At 38.1% G+C, this 23,091-nt stretch overlaps 1 protein-coding gene across 7 annotated transcripts in view; it reads right to left on the reverse strand.

Annotated features, from left to right (window-relative positions):
* The window catches only part of LOC134213254 (NPC intracellular cholesterol transporter 1), a 115,009-nt gene extending 92,286 nt beyond the window's left edge, over positions 1-22,723 (reverse strand). For 4 of the 7 annotated variants that reach the window (XM_062692086.1, XM_062692085.1, XM_062692082.1 and 1 more), the window contains exon 1: positions 22,233-22,722. In XM_062692086.1, the coding sequence (XP_062548070.1) occupies positions 22,233-22,295 (63 nt within the window). In that variant the 5' untranslated portion in view covers positions 22,296-22,722. Of the gene's footprint in view, positions 1-22,232 lie in introns of all 7 variants that reach the window. The other 3 variants (XR_009979423.1, XM_062692083.1, XM_062692084.1) reach the window with 1 other exon arrangement.
* Between the last annotated feature and the right edge of the window lie 368 nt (positions 22,724-23,091).

A 23,091-nucleotide genomic window follows, 5' to 3' on the forward strand; every position in this document is an offset into this window, starting at 1 on the left:
TAAAGATAAGTTCCTGAAAAATGAATGAGATTATTTTGCGCACACACATACACACACACATACACATACACATACACACACACATACACACACACGCACACACAGACATCAAATCAATTCGTCGAGCTGAGTCGATCGGTATATAACACTATGGGTCTCCGGGACTCCTATCAAAAGTTCGTTTTTGGAGCGAACATATAGCCTTTACGTATACTTTGTATACGAGAAAGGCAAAAAGGCAAAAAAATAAACTTTGGCCATATCTGTTTAATACCGATCTGTTTAATTTTCAATACGAAACAATGGAACAAGATTCTGCGTCGAATGCAACTTGTTGCAGGCAAATCGGCTAAAAGTAAGTGCCTATAAAATGAGTGAGAATTTTTCTTGTCAACAAATGTATTTTGGCCATTACTTCGAATCCCATAGTTCGATTCGACCAATTTTCCATACGAAACAATGGGACAGGATTTCGCGTCGAACGAAACTTGTTGCGAGCAAATCGGTTAAGAATAAGTGCCTAAAAAATGAGTGAGAATTTTGTACGTGTTTATCATGTGAAAAAGTGGATTTAGGCCATAACTTCGAAACCCATAGTCCGATCTGTCCAATTTTCAATACGAAACAATGGGACAAGATTCTGCGTTGAATGAAACTTGTTGCGAGTAAATCAGCTAAGAGTAAGTGTCTAAAAAGTGAGTGAGAATTTTTGTTGTAAAAAATATATTTTGGCCATAACTCCGAAGCCCATAGTCCGATTCGGCCAATTTTTAATACGAAACAATGGGACAAGATTTCGCGTCGAATGCAACTTGTTGCGAGCAAATCGGTTAAGCATAAGTGCCTAAAAAATGAGTGAGAATTTTTGCTGTAAAAAAATATATTTTGGCCATAACTCCGAAGCCCATAGTCCGATTCGGCCAATTTTCAATACGAAACAATGGGACAAGATTCCGCGTCGAATGCAACTTGTTGCGAGCAAATCGGTTAATGATAAGTGCCTGAAAAATGAGTGAGATTATTTTGCGCACACACATACACACACACATACACACACACATACACACACACATACACACACACATACACACACACATACACACACACATACACACACACAGACATCACCTCAATTCGTCGAGCTGAGTCGATCGGTATATAACACTATGGGTCTCCGGGACTCCTATAAAAAGTTCGGTTTTGGAGCGAACATATAGCCCTTACCGTATACTTTGTATACGAGAACGGCAAAACCCAGATTAATCCACCTAGCGGTGATGGTGCCTTTCTCGTTCGTTCAAAAGGTTTGGAAAAATCTCAAATAACACCAATATGTGGATTGGTCTTATTTTTCATATTTGTTTATATGCATAAAAAAATTCTCGCCAAACGCAAATCGGATGAGCATAAAAGCAAAAAATGGCATTTTATTTAGTAGTTTTAAAATTAGTATTTTCGCCATAACTTTTGACCCAATTGTACGATCCGGCCATGTTTCTATAGGAAACATTGGGACAAGATTCTGCGTCGAATGCAATCTGTTGCGAGCGACCTGAGAAGCACACATATTGCACATCAATCACAGTAACTTATATATGACCGGATTCAGTCACAATATGGTTGCTGCAACCAGATTTGTTGAAATTGTGTTGCTTGGGGAATAGATGAAGTATAAGTGCTAAGAAAGTGAGCTAGACTTTTTTGAACTCTTTTTCACAATAAATAGTAATTTGACCATAACATCTAAGCCCATAGTCCGATCTGGGTAATTTTCAATAAGAAAATATGAGACATTCTGCGTCGAATGCAAATGCGAGCAAATCGGTTGAGGAAAAGTGCCTGAAAAATGAGTGACATTTTTTACGCGATTTGTTCGTATGAATTTGTATTTTGGCCATAACTTTCGATCCCATAGTTCGATCTGGCCAATTTCAAATAGGAAACAATGGGACAGGATTCTGCGTCAAATGCAATTTGTTGCGAGCAAATCGGTTGAGGCTAAGTGCCCGAAAAATGAGTGACATTTTTTACGCGATTTTTTCGTATGAATTTGTATTTTGGCCATAACTTTCGATCCCATAGTTCGATCTGGCCAATTTCAAATAGGAAACAATGGGACAGGATTCTGCGTCGAATGCAATTTGTTGCGAGCAAATCGGTTGAGGCTAAGTGCCCGAAAAATGAGTGACATTTTTTACGCGATTTTTTCGTATGAATTTGTATTTTGGCCAAAACTTCTGATCCCATAGTTCGATCTGGCCAATTTCAAATAGGAAACAATGGGACAAAATTTTGCGTCGAATGCAACTTGTTGCGAGCAAATCGGTTGAGGATAAGTGCCCGAAAAATGAGTGACATTTTTTACGCGATTTTTTCGTATGAATTTGTATTTTGGCCATAACTTTCGATCCCATAGTTCGATCTGGCCAATTTCAAATAAAAAACAATGGGACAGGATTCTGCGTCGAATGCAACTTGTTGCGAACAAATCAGTTGAGGATAAGCGCCCGAAAAATGAGTGACATTTTTTACGCGATTTTTTCGTATGAATTTGTATTTTGGCCATAACTTCTGATCCCATAGTTCGATCTGGCCAATTTCAAATAGAAAACAATAAGACAGGATTTTGCATCGAAGGCAACTTGTTGCGAGCAAATCGGTTGAGAATAATTTCCCGAAAAATGAGTGACATTTTTTACGCGATTTTTTCGTATGAATTTGTATTTTGGCCATAACTTCTGATCCCATAGTCCGATCTGACCAATTTCAAATAGGAAACAACGGGACAGGATTCTACGTCGAATGCAACTTGTTGTGAGCAAATCGATTGAGGATAAGTGCCCGGAAAATGAGTGACATTTTTTACGCGATTTTTTCGTATGAATTTGTATTTTGGCCATAACTTCTGATCCCATAGTTCGTTCTGGCCAATTTCAAATAGGAAACAATGGGACAGGATTCTGCATCGAATGCAACTTGTTGCGAGCAAATCGGTTGAGGATAAGTGCCCGAAAAATGAGTGACATTTTTTACGCGATTTTTTCGTATGAATTTGTATTTTGGCCATAACTTTTGATCCCATAGTTTGATCTGGCCAATTTCAAATAGAAAACAATGGGACAGGATTCTGCGTCGAATGCAACTTGATGAGAGCAAATCGGTTGAAGATAAGTGCCCGAAAAATGAGTGATATTTTTTACGCGATTTTTTCGTATGAATTTGTATTTTGGCCATAAGTTTTGATCCCATAGTTCGATCTGGCCAATTTCAAATAGGAAACAATGGGACAGGATTCTGCGTCGAATGCAACTTGTTGCGAGCAAATCGGTTGAGGATAAGTCCCCGAAAAATGAGTGACATTTTTTACGCGATTTTTTCGTATGAATTTGTATTTTGACCATAACTTCTGATTCCATAGTTCGATCTGGCCAATTTTAAATAGGAAACAATGGGACAGGATTCTGCGTCGAATGCAACTTGTTGCGAGCAAATCGGTTGAGTATAAGTGCCCGAAAAATGAGTGACATTTTTTGAGTAGTTTTGCGCACACACACACACACACACACACACACACACACACACACACACACACACACACACACACACACACACACACACACACACACACACACACACACACACACACACACACAGACATCACCTCGATTCGTCGAACTGAGTCGATTGGTATATAACACTATGGGTCTCCGGGCCTTCTATAAAAAGTTTGTTTTTGGAGCGATCATATAGCCTTTACCGTATACTTAGTATACGAGAAAGGCAAAACATTGATTTATATAGTCTCAGAAACCTTCCGCAGAATAGGTGGCATGTAGCTTTTCATCATTACTACCGAGAAGAACTGTAGACTCAAGATTAAAGGATTCTGGTTTCAATACCACTTTTATTATACTTTTGATATACTATTCATTATACTTCTGGATACTTTTAAAATCAGTTGCTTGAAATAAACTCGATGTAAGGAAAAGTGTACATATTAGTACTGCTCGAACGACAAAATCTTCGAAAACTCAGTACATTCAAAGTTAATTGCCCATATGCCGGGTATTAAGCCACCCGGAGTGGAAATTAATTACTATGTCTGAAACTCGATTATGCATATGTACAACATGTGATAGATTTAGTTCGGAAAAGGTGTTGGAAGGTAGCTGCCCCTTCGGTGGGCTTCGAACCACGACCCCAGTACGTTAGACAGGTGCTTTCCCTATTAAGCTACGAAGGACCTCCGTCGTCCTCCGCCGCTTAGCGGTACAGAAATTATTTCAAGATTCAAAATCAGTAAAATCGATGTGTATTATATAAAGACGCGTGTGATTGTCATGTTGTGTTAAAAACCTCGTTTTGTTTACTTTTGTTACATACGTCCTTATTAAAAATATGCTTGATTTAATGGAATGTTTACCTGATGACTTTTTTCCCCGATTTTTGTATAAATAATTTCAAGTAGTTCCAAACTTTTTCCCAGCTTTTCCGCATAGACTATTTAATCCCGAATATTTCCCGCATTTCCCGACTCACTGGTCACCCTGACATACGAGCCGGGACCTATGGTTTTACTTTCTATCCGAGGAAGACGTGACCGGACATTTCTCGTCCTAGAAAATATCAACGGCGCCTTCAAAACTTGTTAAAGGCAGATTAAAGTTAATGCAAGGTAATTCAAATAACATAATGTGACGACGAAGCTAGAAATAATTTTAAAAAAATCACGTCATACCGTTCCGATTCCGACAGAAATGTTATCAAATTCCTTGCCTATCTCTTCAAATACGACGGACAAAACCATAACAAAAACAAACCAAATTTTTGGCAACATCGAGCCCGCATTTGGCTGACCCTCCTAGCATTGAAATTGATTATGCGTATAAACGTAACTACGCAACAAGCGCTCAACGAATCCGGTGTCACGCCGCACTATTTACAGTAGTTTTGCCGGCAAAGTCAAGAATTTCAAGGATAACCAGTTTCCCTTTACATGCCTCCTACTACAGCCGTTACTGGTCGTAGCCTCTGAACGACAAATACGGATAGTGCTTTCCTAGAAGAAAGCCACATTCCGTTGCGTTTGAGTCGTAACACCGAGGTGGCTTACCGGATTGGAATGGATGAAACATCATCATAAAAATGCTAAACTACGCCATAGTGAGCTTAGTTCGTTCAGGGACGATCAGGAAGTGGTCGATATAATGGCACTGACTACATAAAGCACACCGTCTATATCGATGCCGGTGCGATAAGGACACACCTACTGGAGTACACAGGAGGGGCGACTACTCCAGTGTCTCATATTGGCTAGTTTTTCGCTCAGCGCCATCCAGAAATATGTACCTCCAACCAGCTGCGGTGGGATGATTTATTGGCTAGCGAATGGGAACAAAAATAAGCAAAAATGTTTCTGGACCATGGCAAAAAGCAGCGCGCTGCTCTTCAGCACTGTTCACTTTTTTCGTCTCTTTGTGCAATAAAAGCCCTTGATGACGTCAATCATCTTGAGGAAAACGGCGAAGGATGGGATAGCGACGTGAAGCTGGGCGCAAGGTGTGCGTGTTTACAAACAAACACAACCACTACTGAACGAAGTATGCATTCTGTTTTTTTTTTTTTGTTTTGCACAAGAGTTGTCAAATGGACTGTGCGCGGTGTGGAAAATCACGCGAGCGAGGAACTCATTCAATCAACGTTGTCTGTGCTGTCATCAGGCGGCCCCGCTTCTACAATAACGGATCCACGGCGTACGCGAGTGTGGCTGCGGACTGAGAAGCAGAGGTTGGTTGTATGAGTGGACATCATCAGCCGACTTCGGCTCAGTTTGCAGCAACACGGTGGCCAAATAGACCAATGCGAAGATCTTTTAAATACCTCGGATGATTCTATACTTCTAATGTGAATCATTGCTGAGTTGTATGAATAAAAGGTAAATATATGTATGTAGTAAGTTTGAGTTTATCACATTTTTAGAATGTAGTAAACTTGTTAAACATCAAGATATATCTGAGATCTTTGGTTGCCTTGAATAACAGAGACTTCACTTCATTATCAAAATGCAAACAACTAATTCGGTATGAATTGAGATATTAGTGATTCCAGGTGATTCCTACTCATGTATAGGATGCAGATTATCAATCAGATTCAATTTAGATGAGATACCGTTCCACTGCAGAGAATGGATATGAAAACATCATCGTCATCATCAAATCCCATTTTTACATGTAGTAAATGCACAAGTTTGATTGCAGTGCAGTATGTACAAAAAAATCTACAAGCGATGGGGTTTATTACTTTTTACTCAGTTGGATGTTACTGAGTTCTCCAATTAAATATGGGTTATTTGGGAAAGTTGACCTTAATTAAGTCAAATAATCGAATAATAGGTAGGTAATCGACTAAGACAAAAGATTCAAAGTAGAAAAACATAACGAGCTCGGTGGTCTAGTGGATACCGCTTCTGCTTTTGCAGGAGGTCGTGGTTTCAATTCCAAGCTTGTGCCTTTTCTACTTTGTATTTCTAACTTAGTTCTTTCTGTGTATGACGTTCTATCAACACGATTCTTACTGTTATAACCTCCCAAAGTAGAGATGGTTGGATTTCGGGTTTTCAAACCCGAAACCCGACCCGAACCCAAACCCGATGATTAGAACAATGTCGTGTTCGGGTCGGGTACGGGTTTGTGCAGAGCAGGCTGTGGTAACCAATACCGAAGCAGCTTCAAGATTTTCTGCTCTTGGAAATTAAGGTTTGAAGACCAAATCATTTTTGAATCCATCTGCCAAAAAAATGTTCAGAAAACTGAACTCAATTTTTGTCAGCTAATCATAGCTTACCGCGATGTTTCTTAAACCAAAAAACAATAATCATTATCATAGAAGCAATTAAAAAGCAATTGCAAAAAATCAGATCATGAGTAAACATCAGCTAAATTCATGCCAACTTGATGCCCTACTGCGGCCTAATCGCTGATGCTTTCTAGATCGTTGAAATTTGGCGTTCGTGTATTCAACGTTTAAAGATTTTCATCGCTCACCAATGGGAGACAACTGAGCGAGGCAAATCACTTGGTAACCTAACAATGAGTGTTGTTACCACACGCTGTTAGAAAAATCTTTTCAGACGTTAGGAAAATTAAGTCTGCTATGAGAATGGAACTCAGATACACTGCATGGGAGGCTTTGATACTTTCTCTCCTCCATCCCAGCAACTTGAGAGCAGAGGGAATAAAGCTGAACACCTGATGTGTTTTGGTTTTATTCTAGTCGAGCAAGCGTAACACAAATGCTCCAGTCGTAGCTTCCCTGGATACCATACCAAGTTTGGCTTGGAGAACTCTGTTGCTCTTTGTTTACGCAGCAAAGATCGCTCATAATCGTTATTTGGGATCCATATGAGCAAGGCTGTTCACTCACTGGCATAGGATGCTATGATTGAGTTAGATCAATGCTCGTCCGCTTCACTCACGCTGCCTGGTGCAAAGATGATAAAATGTCGGGTACGAGTTTGAGAAATAAAATATTCCATTTTTTTTTATTCGTTTCTGGTTATTTTAAGGCTTGTTCGTTGTTTGATGTTTTACCCTTTTAAGTGTAAAGAGAAATATAAAATATCTAGTTTGAGTTTTCCGCCAAAAAAATAGTTCGGGTCCAGCTCGGCTTTAAGACTGCAAAAATTGTCGGTTACGGGTCGAGTTCGGGTTTTTATAAGATATTTTATTCCGGGTTCGGGTCGGGTCCGGGTTTGAAAGGTATTTCTAAATCGATTTCGGTTTACAAAATGTGAAACCTATGACACCTCTGCATCTTTTTTTAAGTATGTGTCCAACTAACCATCCATTTCCTTCCTCAACATTCGCAAGGACGTGGCTAGGACAGATCTCGACTATTGGGGAATACATTGCTTCCATCTAAGATATAGTAGTGATTAGTCCCAAATCATTAACTGTGGTAATAGATGGAATTGATTCTACTCTCATACAATACCAATAGTGCAGACTTGTATCACCTACGAATTTGTGCGAATTGCTCAGTGCTAATGCTAATGAAAAGATTGAAAGATGTTGGTTCAGGTCTTGTACAAAATCTTATGAGAAGAAGAAATTTTTAAGTTTTGGATTTGTTGAAAAATTGAAGGGAAATACTTTACACGTAAACCAAGCTTACACACTGTATTTCATTCCCTAAAAATTCCGTGACGATCGGTGGAGAGCGAGAGACAATGGAATCTATCTTCAAGGTAAAACGACCTATTATGGACGGGTTAAGCACCGCGTCAAAACGAAATATTTTTCAAAAATCTTTAATAATGAACTGTTTATCTACATTGCAGTAGTCGAATAGGATGCTCATTCACTCTAGTTTCGTAAAATATTACGTCAATTGTGCTACACTGATTGTTGATTTGTTTTTATAACCACAATAAAAACAAACTGTCACAATAATAGAACGCAGTAACCTATCGTTGCTTTAGTTTTTGAAGATCAGTCCTATTGTTGCGGTATTGCCTGTATTTATTATGGAGAACAATACCACAACAAAAGGATCTTAGCACTACCGCAACACAGACCCCATTCCATTTTGGCAGCATTCGATTTTGGCAACAAAATCATTCGATTTTGGCAATACAAAATTATTGTTTTATTATATTATTTTTGAAATCGCTTTATGAAAAGAAAAGTGGCACAGTATGTCTAAGGCAAGTGAAGAAATGTGAAGAATCATTAGAAAAAAAAACCATTCGATTTTGGCAACACAAATGTTCCGAACTTGTTGCCAGAATCGAATGGAGTCTGTAAAAGGCATTTTGAACATCATTTTGAACAGAATTTTGTCAAACAAAAGGCGTTCTAGTGACTGATTCGAAGAGTTTTAGTGGATCCACAATTAATTTTGAAGCCATATATCCAGAATGGACTATTTCAACACTACCGCACCATTAAGACATACCACAACGATAGGACGTTTTACCCTAGCTGTATTTTAAGTCTTTTATAATACATATGTTGAATGAGGGAGGAATGAACACCACTAGCTTTATATGCGGTTCTATTGCAAAATATTCCGAATGTGAAGGGTGTGCCATTAGGGTGGTTCAAAAAATCGATTTTGCTCCACAGTGCTTATCTGATTCTTTATCATGTTCTGAGTGTCCTCTGAAAATTTGAGCTCATTTGGATTAAAACTGATTTAGCACAAGCCGTTTCAAGTTTGCATGCAAATTAGTATGGGGAAATTTATTTTTTCATTATACTGTTAATGACGCTTCCCCATTGAGCGTAGGTTAAAAGAAAACCTACATAGCTAGAAGGAATACTCAACAGCTTTCACCCAACGGAAACCGCATGTTAATTAATTGCCCCAATAATTAGTAATCAATTTTAAGACAGGATGTGAATCTTTAGTTATGATCGTTAAACTTCTTTGAGGGCATCACTGAAATGTGCAGTGCAACATAGTAGCCTGAATTTGTGTGTGCTATCTTTCGCGCCACGAGCAGCAATGTTGCCTGTTGAGGAGTTATGCAATTATCTCCAGAAAACCACGGTATAGATTAAATTCGATTACTAATTATTGGAAAGAATAATTAAGATGCGGTTTTCACTGGGTGAAAGCTGTTGTGTATTCCTTTTAGCTATGTAGGTTTTGTTTTAACCTGTCTCTAATGGGGAAGCGTCATTAACAGTACAATGAAAAAACAAATTTCCCCATACTAATTTGCATGCAAAGTTGAAACGGCTTGTGCTTAATCAGTTTTAATCCAAATGAGCTCAAATTTTCAGAGGACACTCAGAACATGATAAAGAATCAGATAAGCACTGTGGAGAAAAATCGATTTTTTGAACCACCCTAGTATGCCATGTTCTGGGGATGTGAAAACGGGCCAGAGCGAATTGTATCACAAGAGCTAGTTAGGTAATTTTTAGAATCTTGATTGTCCTTACCAGCACTGCAATTTCTCATTTCCTATGAGAGATGTAACGCGATGTTTACATATCCGCCCTTTCCATATCTATAAAAACCGAGCCTGTGACAAGCGCGGTGTAATCATCATCAATAGACATAGACCGCAGACCGCATCGTGCTTTCGTGCTGTGCGGTTCTTTCTCTCTTTGCGGAAGGAAGTTTTTAATACTACCCGAAGCTATTTTAATTTCAACGGTGCTTCTTAGCGCTATTTGTACCCACTGATCCCGTTACGATCTTTGCAAGGACCCGTGCCTTCGTTTTACGTTGGACCCGTTTGCGCAGAGGCGTCGCGTCCGCATGTGCAACCTGTGCACTGCACAGGTAGCAATTTTGTCCCTAACATTTAAACTCTCGATAGATTTCTTGACATTCTTATCCAAATATATATTTGGATTATGTGAATTAATCATATGTTTTGTACAAATTTGACGATTAATAAATACATAATCGTAAAATTCGCACAGATTTTTTCACGGACGGCCTGTGATAGGCATATGAGGCAACTGAAATGTTGCGATGGGGACGCATTATATTCTACTCTACGATACCGAAACGACGCACCGCCACATGCTGTCCAACGCGTGCACTTTCAGACGAGAACGGTTTGCCATGCATCATACACGCATTATTTTGTATGTGTAGGTCATCCGCTCTAACCGCAATCGGCGATGTATAGGTAGTCAAAGCGTTCATCGCTGGCAGTGCACGGTTTGGTGCCGATGTAGAAAAGCGAGAAAAGCACATCGGTTTTGTGCCTACTGAGTAGGTACCTTTACAACTTCAAACAGCGCATGCGCGATTGGGTGGAGAGCGCGCAATCGGAACAAACTAGAAAGAGAAAAGAGGCTCTCTCAAAACGTGCCATGGCGAAAGTCCGCTGACTTTGAATAAGCAAATCGTGATGTATCGGAGCAATAGCGTCTTTCACATTGATTGGGATGTTGGTCTGTGAAGAATTTTTCGTTATATCCAAAATATTTTAGGAGCTATTCGTATATCATGTGGACAACTTAGTTGGTAGAGGGGTATGAAGAATGTCCGTCCATCTTTCAGACAAATAATTAATGAAAAAATGCATGAGCAGATGGAGGGAGGTACACATCTAAAACTTTTCGACTTCTGTCCACGTGGTATGAGAATAGCCCTTCCAAAAGAAAATTATTCATCAAAGGAATAAACTAAAAATAGAATAATTAATAATTCAGGAACCACCATGTTTCTAATATGTATGAACTGCTAATTACATAATATGTCTATTAGCCGTCTAATCATTTTTAATAGATTTTTATATATTTAAAAATTTTCTGGTTAACGTTTCACAAGTATTAAGACTCGTCTCATTCTACGAAATAACTAACATTAAAATTAAAACATAGATACCTTTCCATTGTATAGATAGATGTCTTATTTGTCATATTGAGAAGCATAACGATTCTCATGGTGGTATTTTTTAAAGGCTCAAGAAAAAATAGGCGATGAAAGGATTTTCCTAAATAATTTACCACCGTCTATAGTCTGTCTCTTTCTGTCCTTCGAAAAATTGTGATTGATGTAGTGCAACATCTCGAAACACCACAAATACTCAATCATCTTTTGTTCCCCCTTAATATAACGCACTGTTTATTAAATTTATTTCTATATCTTTATTACTTTATTTTTGTGAATTTTGATACAGTGATCAGTTCTTCACTTAACTCGATAAATTCGATGTAGCTTAGAAGTAGATAGACGAAACATATGGAAAACACGCTTGAAAATTAATAGTTTATATTGATGTGTCATTTCAGGTCCCTTTTATACGCGTTTTTCTCGTAATACTTCAATTAAACGGTGCACAGGTTGAATAATTGATCACGCGACGCCTCTGCGTTTGCGGAAGTAAAATTCCGACAAGCGGTGGTAATCCTGCAGGGACACCGTTCTGGGAAAAAACCTCTCAGAAGGTCACGTCTCCACGCTCAGCAATGAGTATTAACAAAAACAAGAGGAAGGGGGAGTCTCTGAATTCTCCACTTCCTTCAAAGAAACAAGGTTTCAAGACCGTCCTGCCCAAGCGCGGAAAAATAGAAGGAAGCTGGAGAATTCAGATATTCCTTCTAACTCTAATATCGGAAATAATTCTTCTCCAATCGAACTGAGCAATCAGTTCGATTTGATTAATGATGAAATTGAGCAAATCGAATCTACCTCTAGCCCAGGTGATTCGATTCATGCGAAAAAGCAAAGGATTCCGCCAATTGTGGTATCTGTTGCCGAGTTTTCTGGCTTCCGGAATGAGATTTTGAGTAACCTTCAGGGAATCAAGGTTTCATTTCAGATTGCTAGGAAGGGTGACTGCCGCGTTTTGCCGGGATCCTTTGACGATCGCAAACGTCTTCTTCACTATTTAACTGAGAAGCGCCATAAATTCTTCACATACGACGACAAAACTGAGCGATTGTTCAAAGTCGTCTTGAAAGGTCTCCCAGTGATGATAAATCACTGGATGAGATTAAATTGAAATTTCTCAATTACTTGGATTTTCACCAGTCCAAGTAATTAAGATGAAAAGAAATCTCACTCTGGTACTTCCCAGAGGGGCATTTCTCAAGAATTTTATTTAGTTCATTTTAACAAAAGTGAACTAAATAATATGAAAAGTTTGGAAAAGGCCTGTATTATGTCCCATGTCCGTGTTACATGGGAACATTTCCGCAGGCCTGGGGAAAATTTCAAAACCCTACCCAGTGCCGTAAGTGCCAAAAGTGGGGTCATGGAACCAAACATTGTCACATGGATGCTAAATGCATGATTTGTGGTGGAACCTCTCACGCCAAGGACGCATGTCCTGTGAGAGAAGATTCCAATAAATTTAAGTGCGCAAACTGTGGGGGCAATCACAAATCCAATTTCTGGGAATGCCCTTCACGCAAAAAAAGTTTTGAATTCCGTGCAAAATTGATGACGGAAATTCCAATCGGATCCCAGATTCGACGGGTAGAAATTTTTCAAACGCTCAAATTTCGAAACCGGTTACCGGTCAAGCAATTCATACCCACCACAATTCACAAACAAATTTTGCCGCTCGTCAACGGGTAGCAAGCACTTCAGTAAATTCCAATTTTTCCAATGTACCTACGTATGCAAACATCGCTGCTGGTAGACCAAATTTCTCTTCTCAAAATGAGGTTTATACCCATGTCCCAACGGAAAATAACGGTCATGTTGCCGATTCAGGTAGCATGACTGCTTCCGATTTTGATTTTTAACTGAACAATTGCATCACATGATTGATGCAATGTTCAAAGCAAATACCATTCCTGAAGCTATTCAGGTTGGTATAAAGTACACACAAAAATTGTTATCGGACTCCGTTTCAATGGATCCAAATAATTGTGTAAAAGTTCTAAATTGGAATGCCCGCTCTCTAAAGGGTAAGGAAGATGAATTATTCAACTTCCTTTCAGTTCATAATGTGCATATTGCCATTATAACTGAAACGTATTTAAAACCAGGACTCTCCATTAAAAGAGATCCAAACTATTTTATCTACAGAAATGATCGTCTTGACAGCGCCTGTGGTGGGGTCGCCATTGTCATTAATAGACGTATCAAACATAAATTATTTTCTTCGTTTGAAACCAAAGTTTTTGAAACCTTGGGAGTTTCTGTTGAAACAAATTTTGGACAATTTTCCTTCATTGCAGCCTACTTGCCTTTCCAATGCAATGGGCAGCAAAAGAATTTGTTGAAAGCTGATCTTCAAATTCTGACTCGCAACAAATCAAAATTCTTCGTAATTGGTGACTTCAATGCCAAACACCGTTCATGGAATAATGCTCAAAGCAATTCCAATGGTAAAATTTTATTTGAAGATTGTTCTGCGGGGTATTATACTATTCAATATCCCAATGGACCATCTTGTTTTTCTTCCAGTCGAAATCCTTCTACAATTGATTTAGTTTTAACGGATTCAAGTCAGCTGTGTGGCCAATTGGTAACTCATGCTGACTTTGACTCTGATCACCTTCCTGTGACGTTTGAAATCTCACAAGAAGCCATTTATAATCCAATCAGCTCTACTTTTAATTATCATAGGGCTGATTGGGATTTATATAAAACATATATCGATAGGAATTTTGATGTTGATATTCCTCTCGATACCAAAAGTGATATTGACAATGCGCTCGTATCTTTGACAAATTTAATTGTCGAAGCCAGAGGCATTGCAATTCCGAAATGTGAAGTTAAATTCAACTCCATTATTATTGACGACGATCTTCAGCTACTGATCCGTCTTAAAAATGTGAGAAGAAGGCAATACCAAAGAACTCGCGATCCCGCGTTGAAAGTGATTTGGCGAGATTTGCAAAATGAAATTAAAAAACGTTTCGCTATTCTGAGAAATACCAACTTTGAGAATAATGTCTCGAAGTTGGATCCCAGTTCGAAACCCTTTTGGAAATTAACGAAAATTCTTAAAAACCTCAAAAGCCAATTCCAGCGCTTAAAGAGGGAAATGAAATTTTATTAACAAATGGCGAAAAGGCTCAAAAACTTGCTCAGCAGTTCGAGAGTGCCCATAATTTTAGTCTAGGTCTCACTAGTCCAATTGAGGATCAGGTTACACGGAGCTTCGAAGACATTCTCAATCAAGATAATGTTTTTGATCCTTCGTTGGGAACTAATTTGGATGAAGTGAGATCTATTACTAGAAAATTTAAAAATATGAAAGCCCCTGGGTGATGATGGTATTTTCTACATACTTATCAAAAACTTCCTGAGAGCTCTTTATCCTTTTGGTTAATTTATTTAACAAATGTTTTCAATTGGCATACTTTCCAGATAAATGGAAAACGCCAAAGTTGTTCCAATTTTGAAGCCGGACAAAAATCCAGCTGAGGCTTCTAGTTATCGCCCAATCAGTTTGCTTTCTTCAATAAGCAAACTGTTTGAAAAGATTATTTTAAATAGAATGATGGTTCATATTAATGACAATTCTATTTTTGCTGATGAGCAATTTGGTTTTCGCCATGGGCATTCAACCACTCATCAGTTATTAAGAGTTACGAACTTAATTCGGCTCAACAAATCTGAAGGATATTCGACTGGAGTTGCTCTTCTTGATATAGAGAAAGCATTTGACAGTGTTTGGCATGAAGGTTTGATTGTAAAATTGATGAATTTTAATTTTCCTCTGTACATCATTAAACTGATCCAAAATTATTTATCAGATCGCTCACTGCAGGTAAACTATCAGAATACTAAATCTGATAGATTACCTGTAAGGGCTGGTGTCCCCAAGGCAGCATACTGGGGACCATATTGTATAACATTTTTCTTCTGACTTACCTAATTTACCACCAGACTGTTTGCAGATGTCACGGGCCTTTCCGCCAAAGGGCGAAGCCTTCGTATCATTTGTAGTAGATTGCAAAAAGTTTGGATATTTTCTCCACTTACTTGCAAAATGGAAAATTTCCCCGAATGCTTCCAAAACTCAGCTTATAATTTTCCCACATAAGCCGAGAGCTTCTTATTTGAAACCTTCTAGCAGACATATTGTCACTATGAATGGGGTTCCAATTAATTGGTCTAGCGAAGCTAAATATTTAGGACTTCTGCTAGATCAAAAATTAACTTTTAAAAATCACATTGAAGGCCTTCAAGCCAAATGTAACAAATATATTAAATGCCTATATCCACTTATAAACAGAAAATCAAAACTTTGTCTTAAGAACAAACTTTTGATTTACAAACAAATTTTTAGACCTGCCATGTTGTATGCTGTGCCAATATGGGCTAGTTGCTGCAATACCAGAAAGAAGGCACTTCAGAGGATTCAAAATAAAATTTTGAAAATGATTCTGAAGTTGCCTCCGTGGTATAATACCAATGAACTTCATAGAATTTCTAATATTGAGACATTGCAACAAATGTCCAACAAAATAATTTCTAATTTTAGACAAAAATCGTTGCAATCTTCTATTGCAACGATTAACTCCTTGTACCCTTAGTATAAAATAGGTTAAGTTTAGTTTAAGTTGAAAACATTGTAATTCCTACATGGTTCAATTCAACCAGAGGAAAAAATTCTAACCGCCAGAGGCAATTCAAATGTATTAATAATAACTAAAAGCGTAACATAGCAAATAAGGATGATAGTGTTAAGAAAACACGGAACACCTAGTTTAAGAGATGAATGCATGTATTAGATAATTAGCAAATAAAATTAGTTAAAAAAAAAAAAAAAAAAAAAAAAAAGACATAGACCGCTGTCATATTGAAAAGTAGTATGAAACAAAATTTGTGCCCGGGACATCTTGGCTACGATTTGGCGATGGGCTAAACAATAGCATGACACTATTTTTGTGATTATTACCACTTTATTTTCTTTTAACATCCTTTCATGACTGATTTTCATGCAGAATTGATCAAAGAACCCACAATTCTTTCATTTGGTCGCCACTTTTCTCTCTGTCTTATGAATTTAATCATATTCAGTACTGGTCCTTACTGTCACTCCTTGGTGCAAAAAACTTGAGTAAATATACTCTATAGCCAACTCTGGAAGAATAAGCGGGCTTGGTAGTCATATTGCTACTGCTTCAGCCTCATACGCATAAGGTCGTGGGTTTAATCCCAGATCCGTTCCATTCTCCTACTTTGTATCTTTCTCTATATTTCTCATGTTCTAGCAATCGCTAGAACTGGAAATGGACTTCCATATCGTTTCCATTTCTATTCCTATATACCTTCAACTTGAATATTCTAGCAGTAATCTGCTAGAATTGGAAATGAACTATAAAGCTCATTTTCTACATCCAATTAAAATTCCATCAGTTGCTTTCTCCTATCTCTATCACATTGGCAGCTCGTTAACCAAGACGGACCTCTGCCTCTCGAACCCTACCCAAAAAGTCCAACAAATTCCGCATGAACTCGTGGCAAGTGCAGAGGTATATTAGGCTTGCAGTGGGCGAGTGATTACATCATCGTTTCCTCCCCCCTTCCCTACATTGACTTGCATTCTGACGTAGCAGGTGCCAGTATGACCTAACAAATGAGATCACCAGTACTAAGTACTTAGTACTGGTGATCTCATTTGTTAGGTCATACTGGCACCTGCCACGTCAAAATGCAAGTCAATGACTTGTACATTGAAGATGTGTGCTAGTCCCAAGAAACCAACTATTGATTCCCTGTGCAAGAACAGCTGATCTGGTCATAATGGAGTAGCAACTACGAACAGCCAATCAAGCTCAAGCTCTATAGCCAACTCTGGAAGGATGGTCGTTTAAAATCTACAACGTATTTTCGGCTGGATAGCCACCAGAAATTCAACATTGACATTCCTTTTTCGTAGTCCTAATCAGCCTCGTAGTGTGGCCCCCAAGCGCCCTTGGCAAAACCTTCCTTATTTTTTAGCAGATGTTTAAAACAAAAAGCGCGATAAAAGCAGGGAAATTTAATTGTTTTTAATCAACTACTGTCTGCGTGGTGCAGAATACGAAATGGCACAGTAGCGACGAGTTGTAGTGTTCTTCACTGCTACTCGTCGCATCGTCGTTGACGCGCACGACATTAGCTTTCGTCGTGCAACCAAATCGTCATGATGACATCGAAGCACGACGATTTCATACATTGTTCTTGCCACACGTAGATTTTTTTCAAACCTTTAAAAAATTGAATTTGAAGTAACGTACAAAGGCGTTATAAATGTTTCGATATATTTTTAGTTCCAGATTTCCTACAATTTGATTGATATGATATTTGATGATGGTTTGCGTGGGAGTGCTATCAGATTGGAGAAATCAACGTTTGGATATTTGTTTACAAAATCGCATACGTTCTTTTGAATAAGTCTTCATCGAGAGTCAGGTGAAGAAGTGCCTGCGAAAATCGTTATTACTTTCGATTGCGCAACTATCATTGTGGTTGGCGTGCGCCACGAGAAACCGCATAGGTGTTGCGTTGTCCAATGTTATGACGAAGACTATATTATTTTCGATTCCTTCATACGACGAGAATGACTACTGTCAGCCCTGAAGTGGTGTACCTAATTTTTTTTTGAATTCCTCAATTCCTGAAGCCTAATATAGCCTAATTCATATGTTCCAATGTAGAGGTAGCCATAAAATCCTTGGAAATCAATTTTCATGAAGAAAACTTCGAATCTAGAGTTGCTTAGTCTGTAGTTTGAAGGAACTAAAGGACTTTCAAATTTGGAGTGAATTGGCAACTTTGGAGTGATTGGACCTAGTCGTGTCAAGAAACACCACCTAAGTCTGAAGTGAGTTGATCAATGGCCCGAATAGCCACCGGGTATGTCTGTAATTTGACGGCACTGGCGAAATAGCTTGGACCAATAAAATTAGGTCAGTTGCCATCATTTTTGAAATACCTCTTGTATTCAGTATGCTGTTAGATGAGCGACGGCATTCCAAATACTCATCCTCGTTTAAAGTTTGACCAGTTTATATAGACCTGAACTGCCGCTAACCGCAAGTCGAGCACATATGCGATTAGCGGCAGTGAAGGAAAAAAAACAGGCGGGTGCTGAGCTGTCAAATTTTTGTTGCCACCAATCGAGCGAATGCCGACGGCACTAACACCAAGCCATAGTCTATGAAAAATAAACACTGTAGTGAGTGATAATGTTCTGAAACGCACAAAGTTTGGATAATGCAAGAAACAACTGTTTCTGCTCAGCACAGATTTTCTTCTACCAACATAATTATTTATCTGCATATTTCGCGTAAGGAATAAAGTGAAAACACTACATATTTACGGATTTGGGGTATTTTTGTTCTTGCGATTTTTAATTTAATATGTGCTTTCGACACCACTCTCTCTTGTAAAAACGGTAAACAATACAAATTTTTACAAATACCACCACAATTTATGATAGTATATGAGCATTTTGACATTGGAGTATAAATTTATGCGCCAAATAAGAGGGTACTGTCATACTTGCCAAACTCCATATGAAAAAAATCCGTTGTCCCCCCTCTGAAAAAAAATCACAATGCCCATCGAATATTCAACGTCTTCACTTTGTCTTTTCACCTTTGAATTCATACAAGTTTTTGGTTTAATGCATAAAACGAGTTAATTTATTTATAATTCACACAAACTTTCTATCACTATTTCCGTGAATATGTCTTATACAGTCTACTCGGTGTTTCGCGTATTAAAAAGTCCCCTGCTGGAGCTTCTTCCCCAGAAGCCTGTTCCATGCTCCTTGCCATTTGTATTTCCTGTTCTTATCTTTTACTTTTATTTCTTATTCGTCAAGCAAATGATGAAAAAGACAGCGAAGGCAATGGCACAAATCTTCTAAATTGAGAGAAATGTGCCCCCTGAGCCAACGTTCTAATATTTGTATTAAAACGTCGGCTCAGGGAAAGGAAAAGGGCTCTCCGGATACTGGTCAAACGGTTGATTACGGAATCGTTGATTACCGAGTAAATCGTCTGATCTCTTGACGCTAAATCACTCCGAACCAGTGAATTTGAATCGACTAGATACTGATGTCATATTAGAAATTTAGAGAAAGTACTCGTCGATAGAAACCCTTTGGCACGCGTCAGTATATGAGCAAATCAAATTACCTCCCTTTTGCCAGTGGAGAGATATCAGCTTCCACAGAAGGAAGGTCGTGAGATTTATACCATCACAAATATTGCCCTCCGCTCGCTTTCAAATCAACTTCTATAAAACATTCTCCATGCCTGCCGTATCCTGACGGACCTATCAAATCTATACTTTCGCCTTTAATTCTATCATTAACGATTCCTGTGTCGACAGTGGCGCAGATCCTAACATTTTCTAATCGGTGTTTGCTCATGGGGTTTCAGTCATTTCCAATGATGTCGAACTTCCATTCATCACTGGACAGAACTGTTCACCATTTCTGAATACTCCAACCAATAAGAAATTGAGCAAACAGAAGTGTTTCTATTGCTTCTTTGCTGGACTCAGGAAGAACAACCACACTACTGCAACAACTCGTTTTCTAATTGTTCAATTCGAAACAAACAAATTCCCTATGTATTCTTCAAAATGACTTTTAAGGATCATTTTTACACACTTAGCTATCGAAGCGCCTAAGTGATGAACTTTATAAATAAGTTAAAAAATCACTAGTATAATAAAGCAATTAAATAAAAATATATCGAAGACCCTGTCCAGGAGTGGCGGAACTTGGCTTGCCACCTCTCTGATTTATTGCACTCTTGTTTTTAAAATAACACATTTGTAACTTTGATATCAAAAACTTTACTTAACTTCACGCTCGAAAAATCGTAGAGATAAATTTGTTTTGACCAACAAAAAATTAAGCTTGTCAAGAAATGTTTTTCTGTCAGTGGATTGTAATTTGACAAATTATTGCTCATGTAAGGTGACGATAATTGCTGACGATGGACTGAAATATATGTTTTGTAGAGATTTTTGTTTTAAGTTTATGTTGCATAAGTTTTGTCCAATACTGTAAGGCATTGGCGTTTCCCTAACCTCAATTTACCTGTGCACTGGACTTAAATTTAAGAAATTGTTCTGCGGAAATGCATTGAATAACTAAATGTTGATTAGTTTAAACGACTCTGATAATTTTATTTTCCATTTTTGCTGTCAAAATATCAAAATTTTCATTTTTTGGGTCAGTGCACAGGTAAAAAGTGAGGTTACGCGACGACACTGCTGTAAGAATTATACTTAAAAGTGACAGTTCAAAAATTCAAAAATCAACCGGTCATTAAAAGTGGCTGGTACTACCTAGCAATTCCAATACATCGATGAAAAATGATTCGATATCAGTCAAAAGTAATCTTGCTCTGCTCTGCTCAGAAAACATAGGACAAATATGTCGTTTTACAGTTTTCATGTTCTACGAAACTTGGGCAAGTTTTGTCGAATGTTATTCAAGTTTTATCAACGTATAGCTATATTTCTATAATAAATAAGCCTTTCCAATTATGTCTCTGACTGTTCCATCTCATTTCTTATCAATCACCGCAAAAACCGATTTATTCACCTTCGCTTACGCGTAAAGCCCAGTTTAATCGTAAGGGAAACCACCGATTAAGAGTTAAACTTAATTGATGAAATTTGTCCTGAGATAGACAAATCAAATTATGATTACGAAACAAAATGATGCAAAACATAAAAGTATAGAATAAAAAGTGCAGTTATTTCTCTTGGTAATACTAATGTACATGTATTGACTAATTTCTTGCTTTCCATTTTCTACGAAAGCTGATGCGTCCTGACTTGGAATACTTCCGCTTGATTGTTCAGCATGTTGGTGGAAACACAATAAAACAAGCTTTCCTACCAAAGAGTGTCAAACAACATCGGAACTGTTAAGAGCCGAGTCGAGCGGTACAAATCCATTTTCGCTAAATGTTTGATTTTGGAACGTTTTCACGTTTGCTTTCGTAGCCGTAGGGCCGATTTCTTCACATCTGATCAGTGATGTATTACTATCAAAATCCAATTGAATAACAGAAATTAGTTTAAAATTTAAAAGAAAATCCTAGCTCTTTTTTGTGGAATGTTTTCACTGTCATAAAACGAGTTTATTACTTGAAGTCGAGTCAAGTACGAGACACTGAAGACGACCTTACAGTTGAGGTCGCAATAAGTATCACTTCATTACGAAGCTCTACAATAAACCTAAGATTTTCATCAAGTTACCAAAGTCGAACATTTTGAAATATTGTACGTATGATAGTTTCAATTCGGGTTGTTTGTTAATTTGCTTCCTGAAGTTCTTGTCCCACACAATCAGTGGAAATAGTGAAATTTCGAAATTATGCTTCTCCTGAAGAATAAATCTTAGTACACTTTAGAACTATTTTAATTGGAAAATATTAATTAGTAATTTATCTCGGAACTAAATATTAGTAAGTATTCTTGATGAATCTCTATTCGAAACTGTTTTCCAGGGGAATAACGAGTTTTATGCCAAAAAAATTAGTGGTCAAAAAAGGAACTTTTCATAGGAAGAATAAATTTACCAGTTTGCAGTTTTATAAAATTTACATTGTTAAGAACCTAATTTGACCTGTTCTAAAGTTTTACAATTGGCAGGCTACCGTTGATCAAAAAAATTACATCAAAAGTGAAAAAGTTTTAGAAATAAATTTGAAAAATCTGGCACCATTGCGATTACCGTCTAGCGCATCCCCAGGATTACGAAGGGTGTACGGACAAAGCCAGGAGCGGAAACGAAATTGCCGTAATTCAATCGATGAAAAGGGCGAACAACTTACCAGTCTAAACACCGCTAGCGCCAGAACTGTGACGGCAATAAATCCTTTCCAGCTGGGCGACATTTCTCGCGTTGTAAATAATTTCCAACTCGGGAGAACAGCTCCGCTCGGACGGAAAAACGAAAACAATGGAAAAATCACAGAACCGAAATCTTCGCACTCTTCTGACCGCCCCAAGCACCCTTCACTCTCCTACACGGTCGCAAGGGGGGACACCACAAATTTGCACAAAGCCTTTTCCACCTCGGAAAATTATCATTCACAGCTGCTGCGTCATTGCAAATCGGATGGAAATCGATCAAATCACTAAACAACACCACCGCAACTAGTAGAATTTTGTTTTTGAGGTATTTTTGAACCGCAAATTCACTTTTTTCTTCACTGTTGCCACAAGCTGTTAGAGGAAGTAATTCCTACGCACAATCAAACCAGACGGTCGCGAGACTTTCCTTCCAAACCATCTACTCGACACGAACTCTGAAAAGAAACTGAATCGAACGACGAGAAGCAACACACACGAATAAAACGTAACGGAACGAGGAGAACTCAAAAGCACTCACCGTTGCTGTCAAACGAAGTTTATGTTTTAGTACAAAACAAGGGACCCAACTCGAACGACTCGAACGGTGGACTAATGTACATGGAGAATCCCAATCATTTTGTTTGGGTGCTTTTTCTTCAGTACCAAAAATTCACACATTTTTATTGGCAAAAATCTATAGATTTAACTTATGATGTATATCAGCGCACACATAACCATTCTCCACGCAAACTACTAATAGAATATATGTACAAATAAACTTTATGTGTGGTCTCGAATCAGCAATAATTTAATTTATGTGTAGTTCTAGGCAGGGTT

This window comes from Armigeres subalbatus, chromosome 2 (assembly GCF_024139115.2).
Source record: "Armigeres subalbatus isolate Guangzhou_Male chromosome 2, GZ_Asu_2, whole genome shotgun sequence".
In the NCBI taxonomy this organism is placed as follows: domain Eukaryota; kingdom Metazoa; phylum Arthropoda; class Insecta; order Diptera; family Culicidae; genus Armigeres; species Armigeres subalbatus.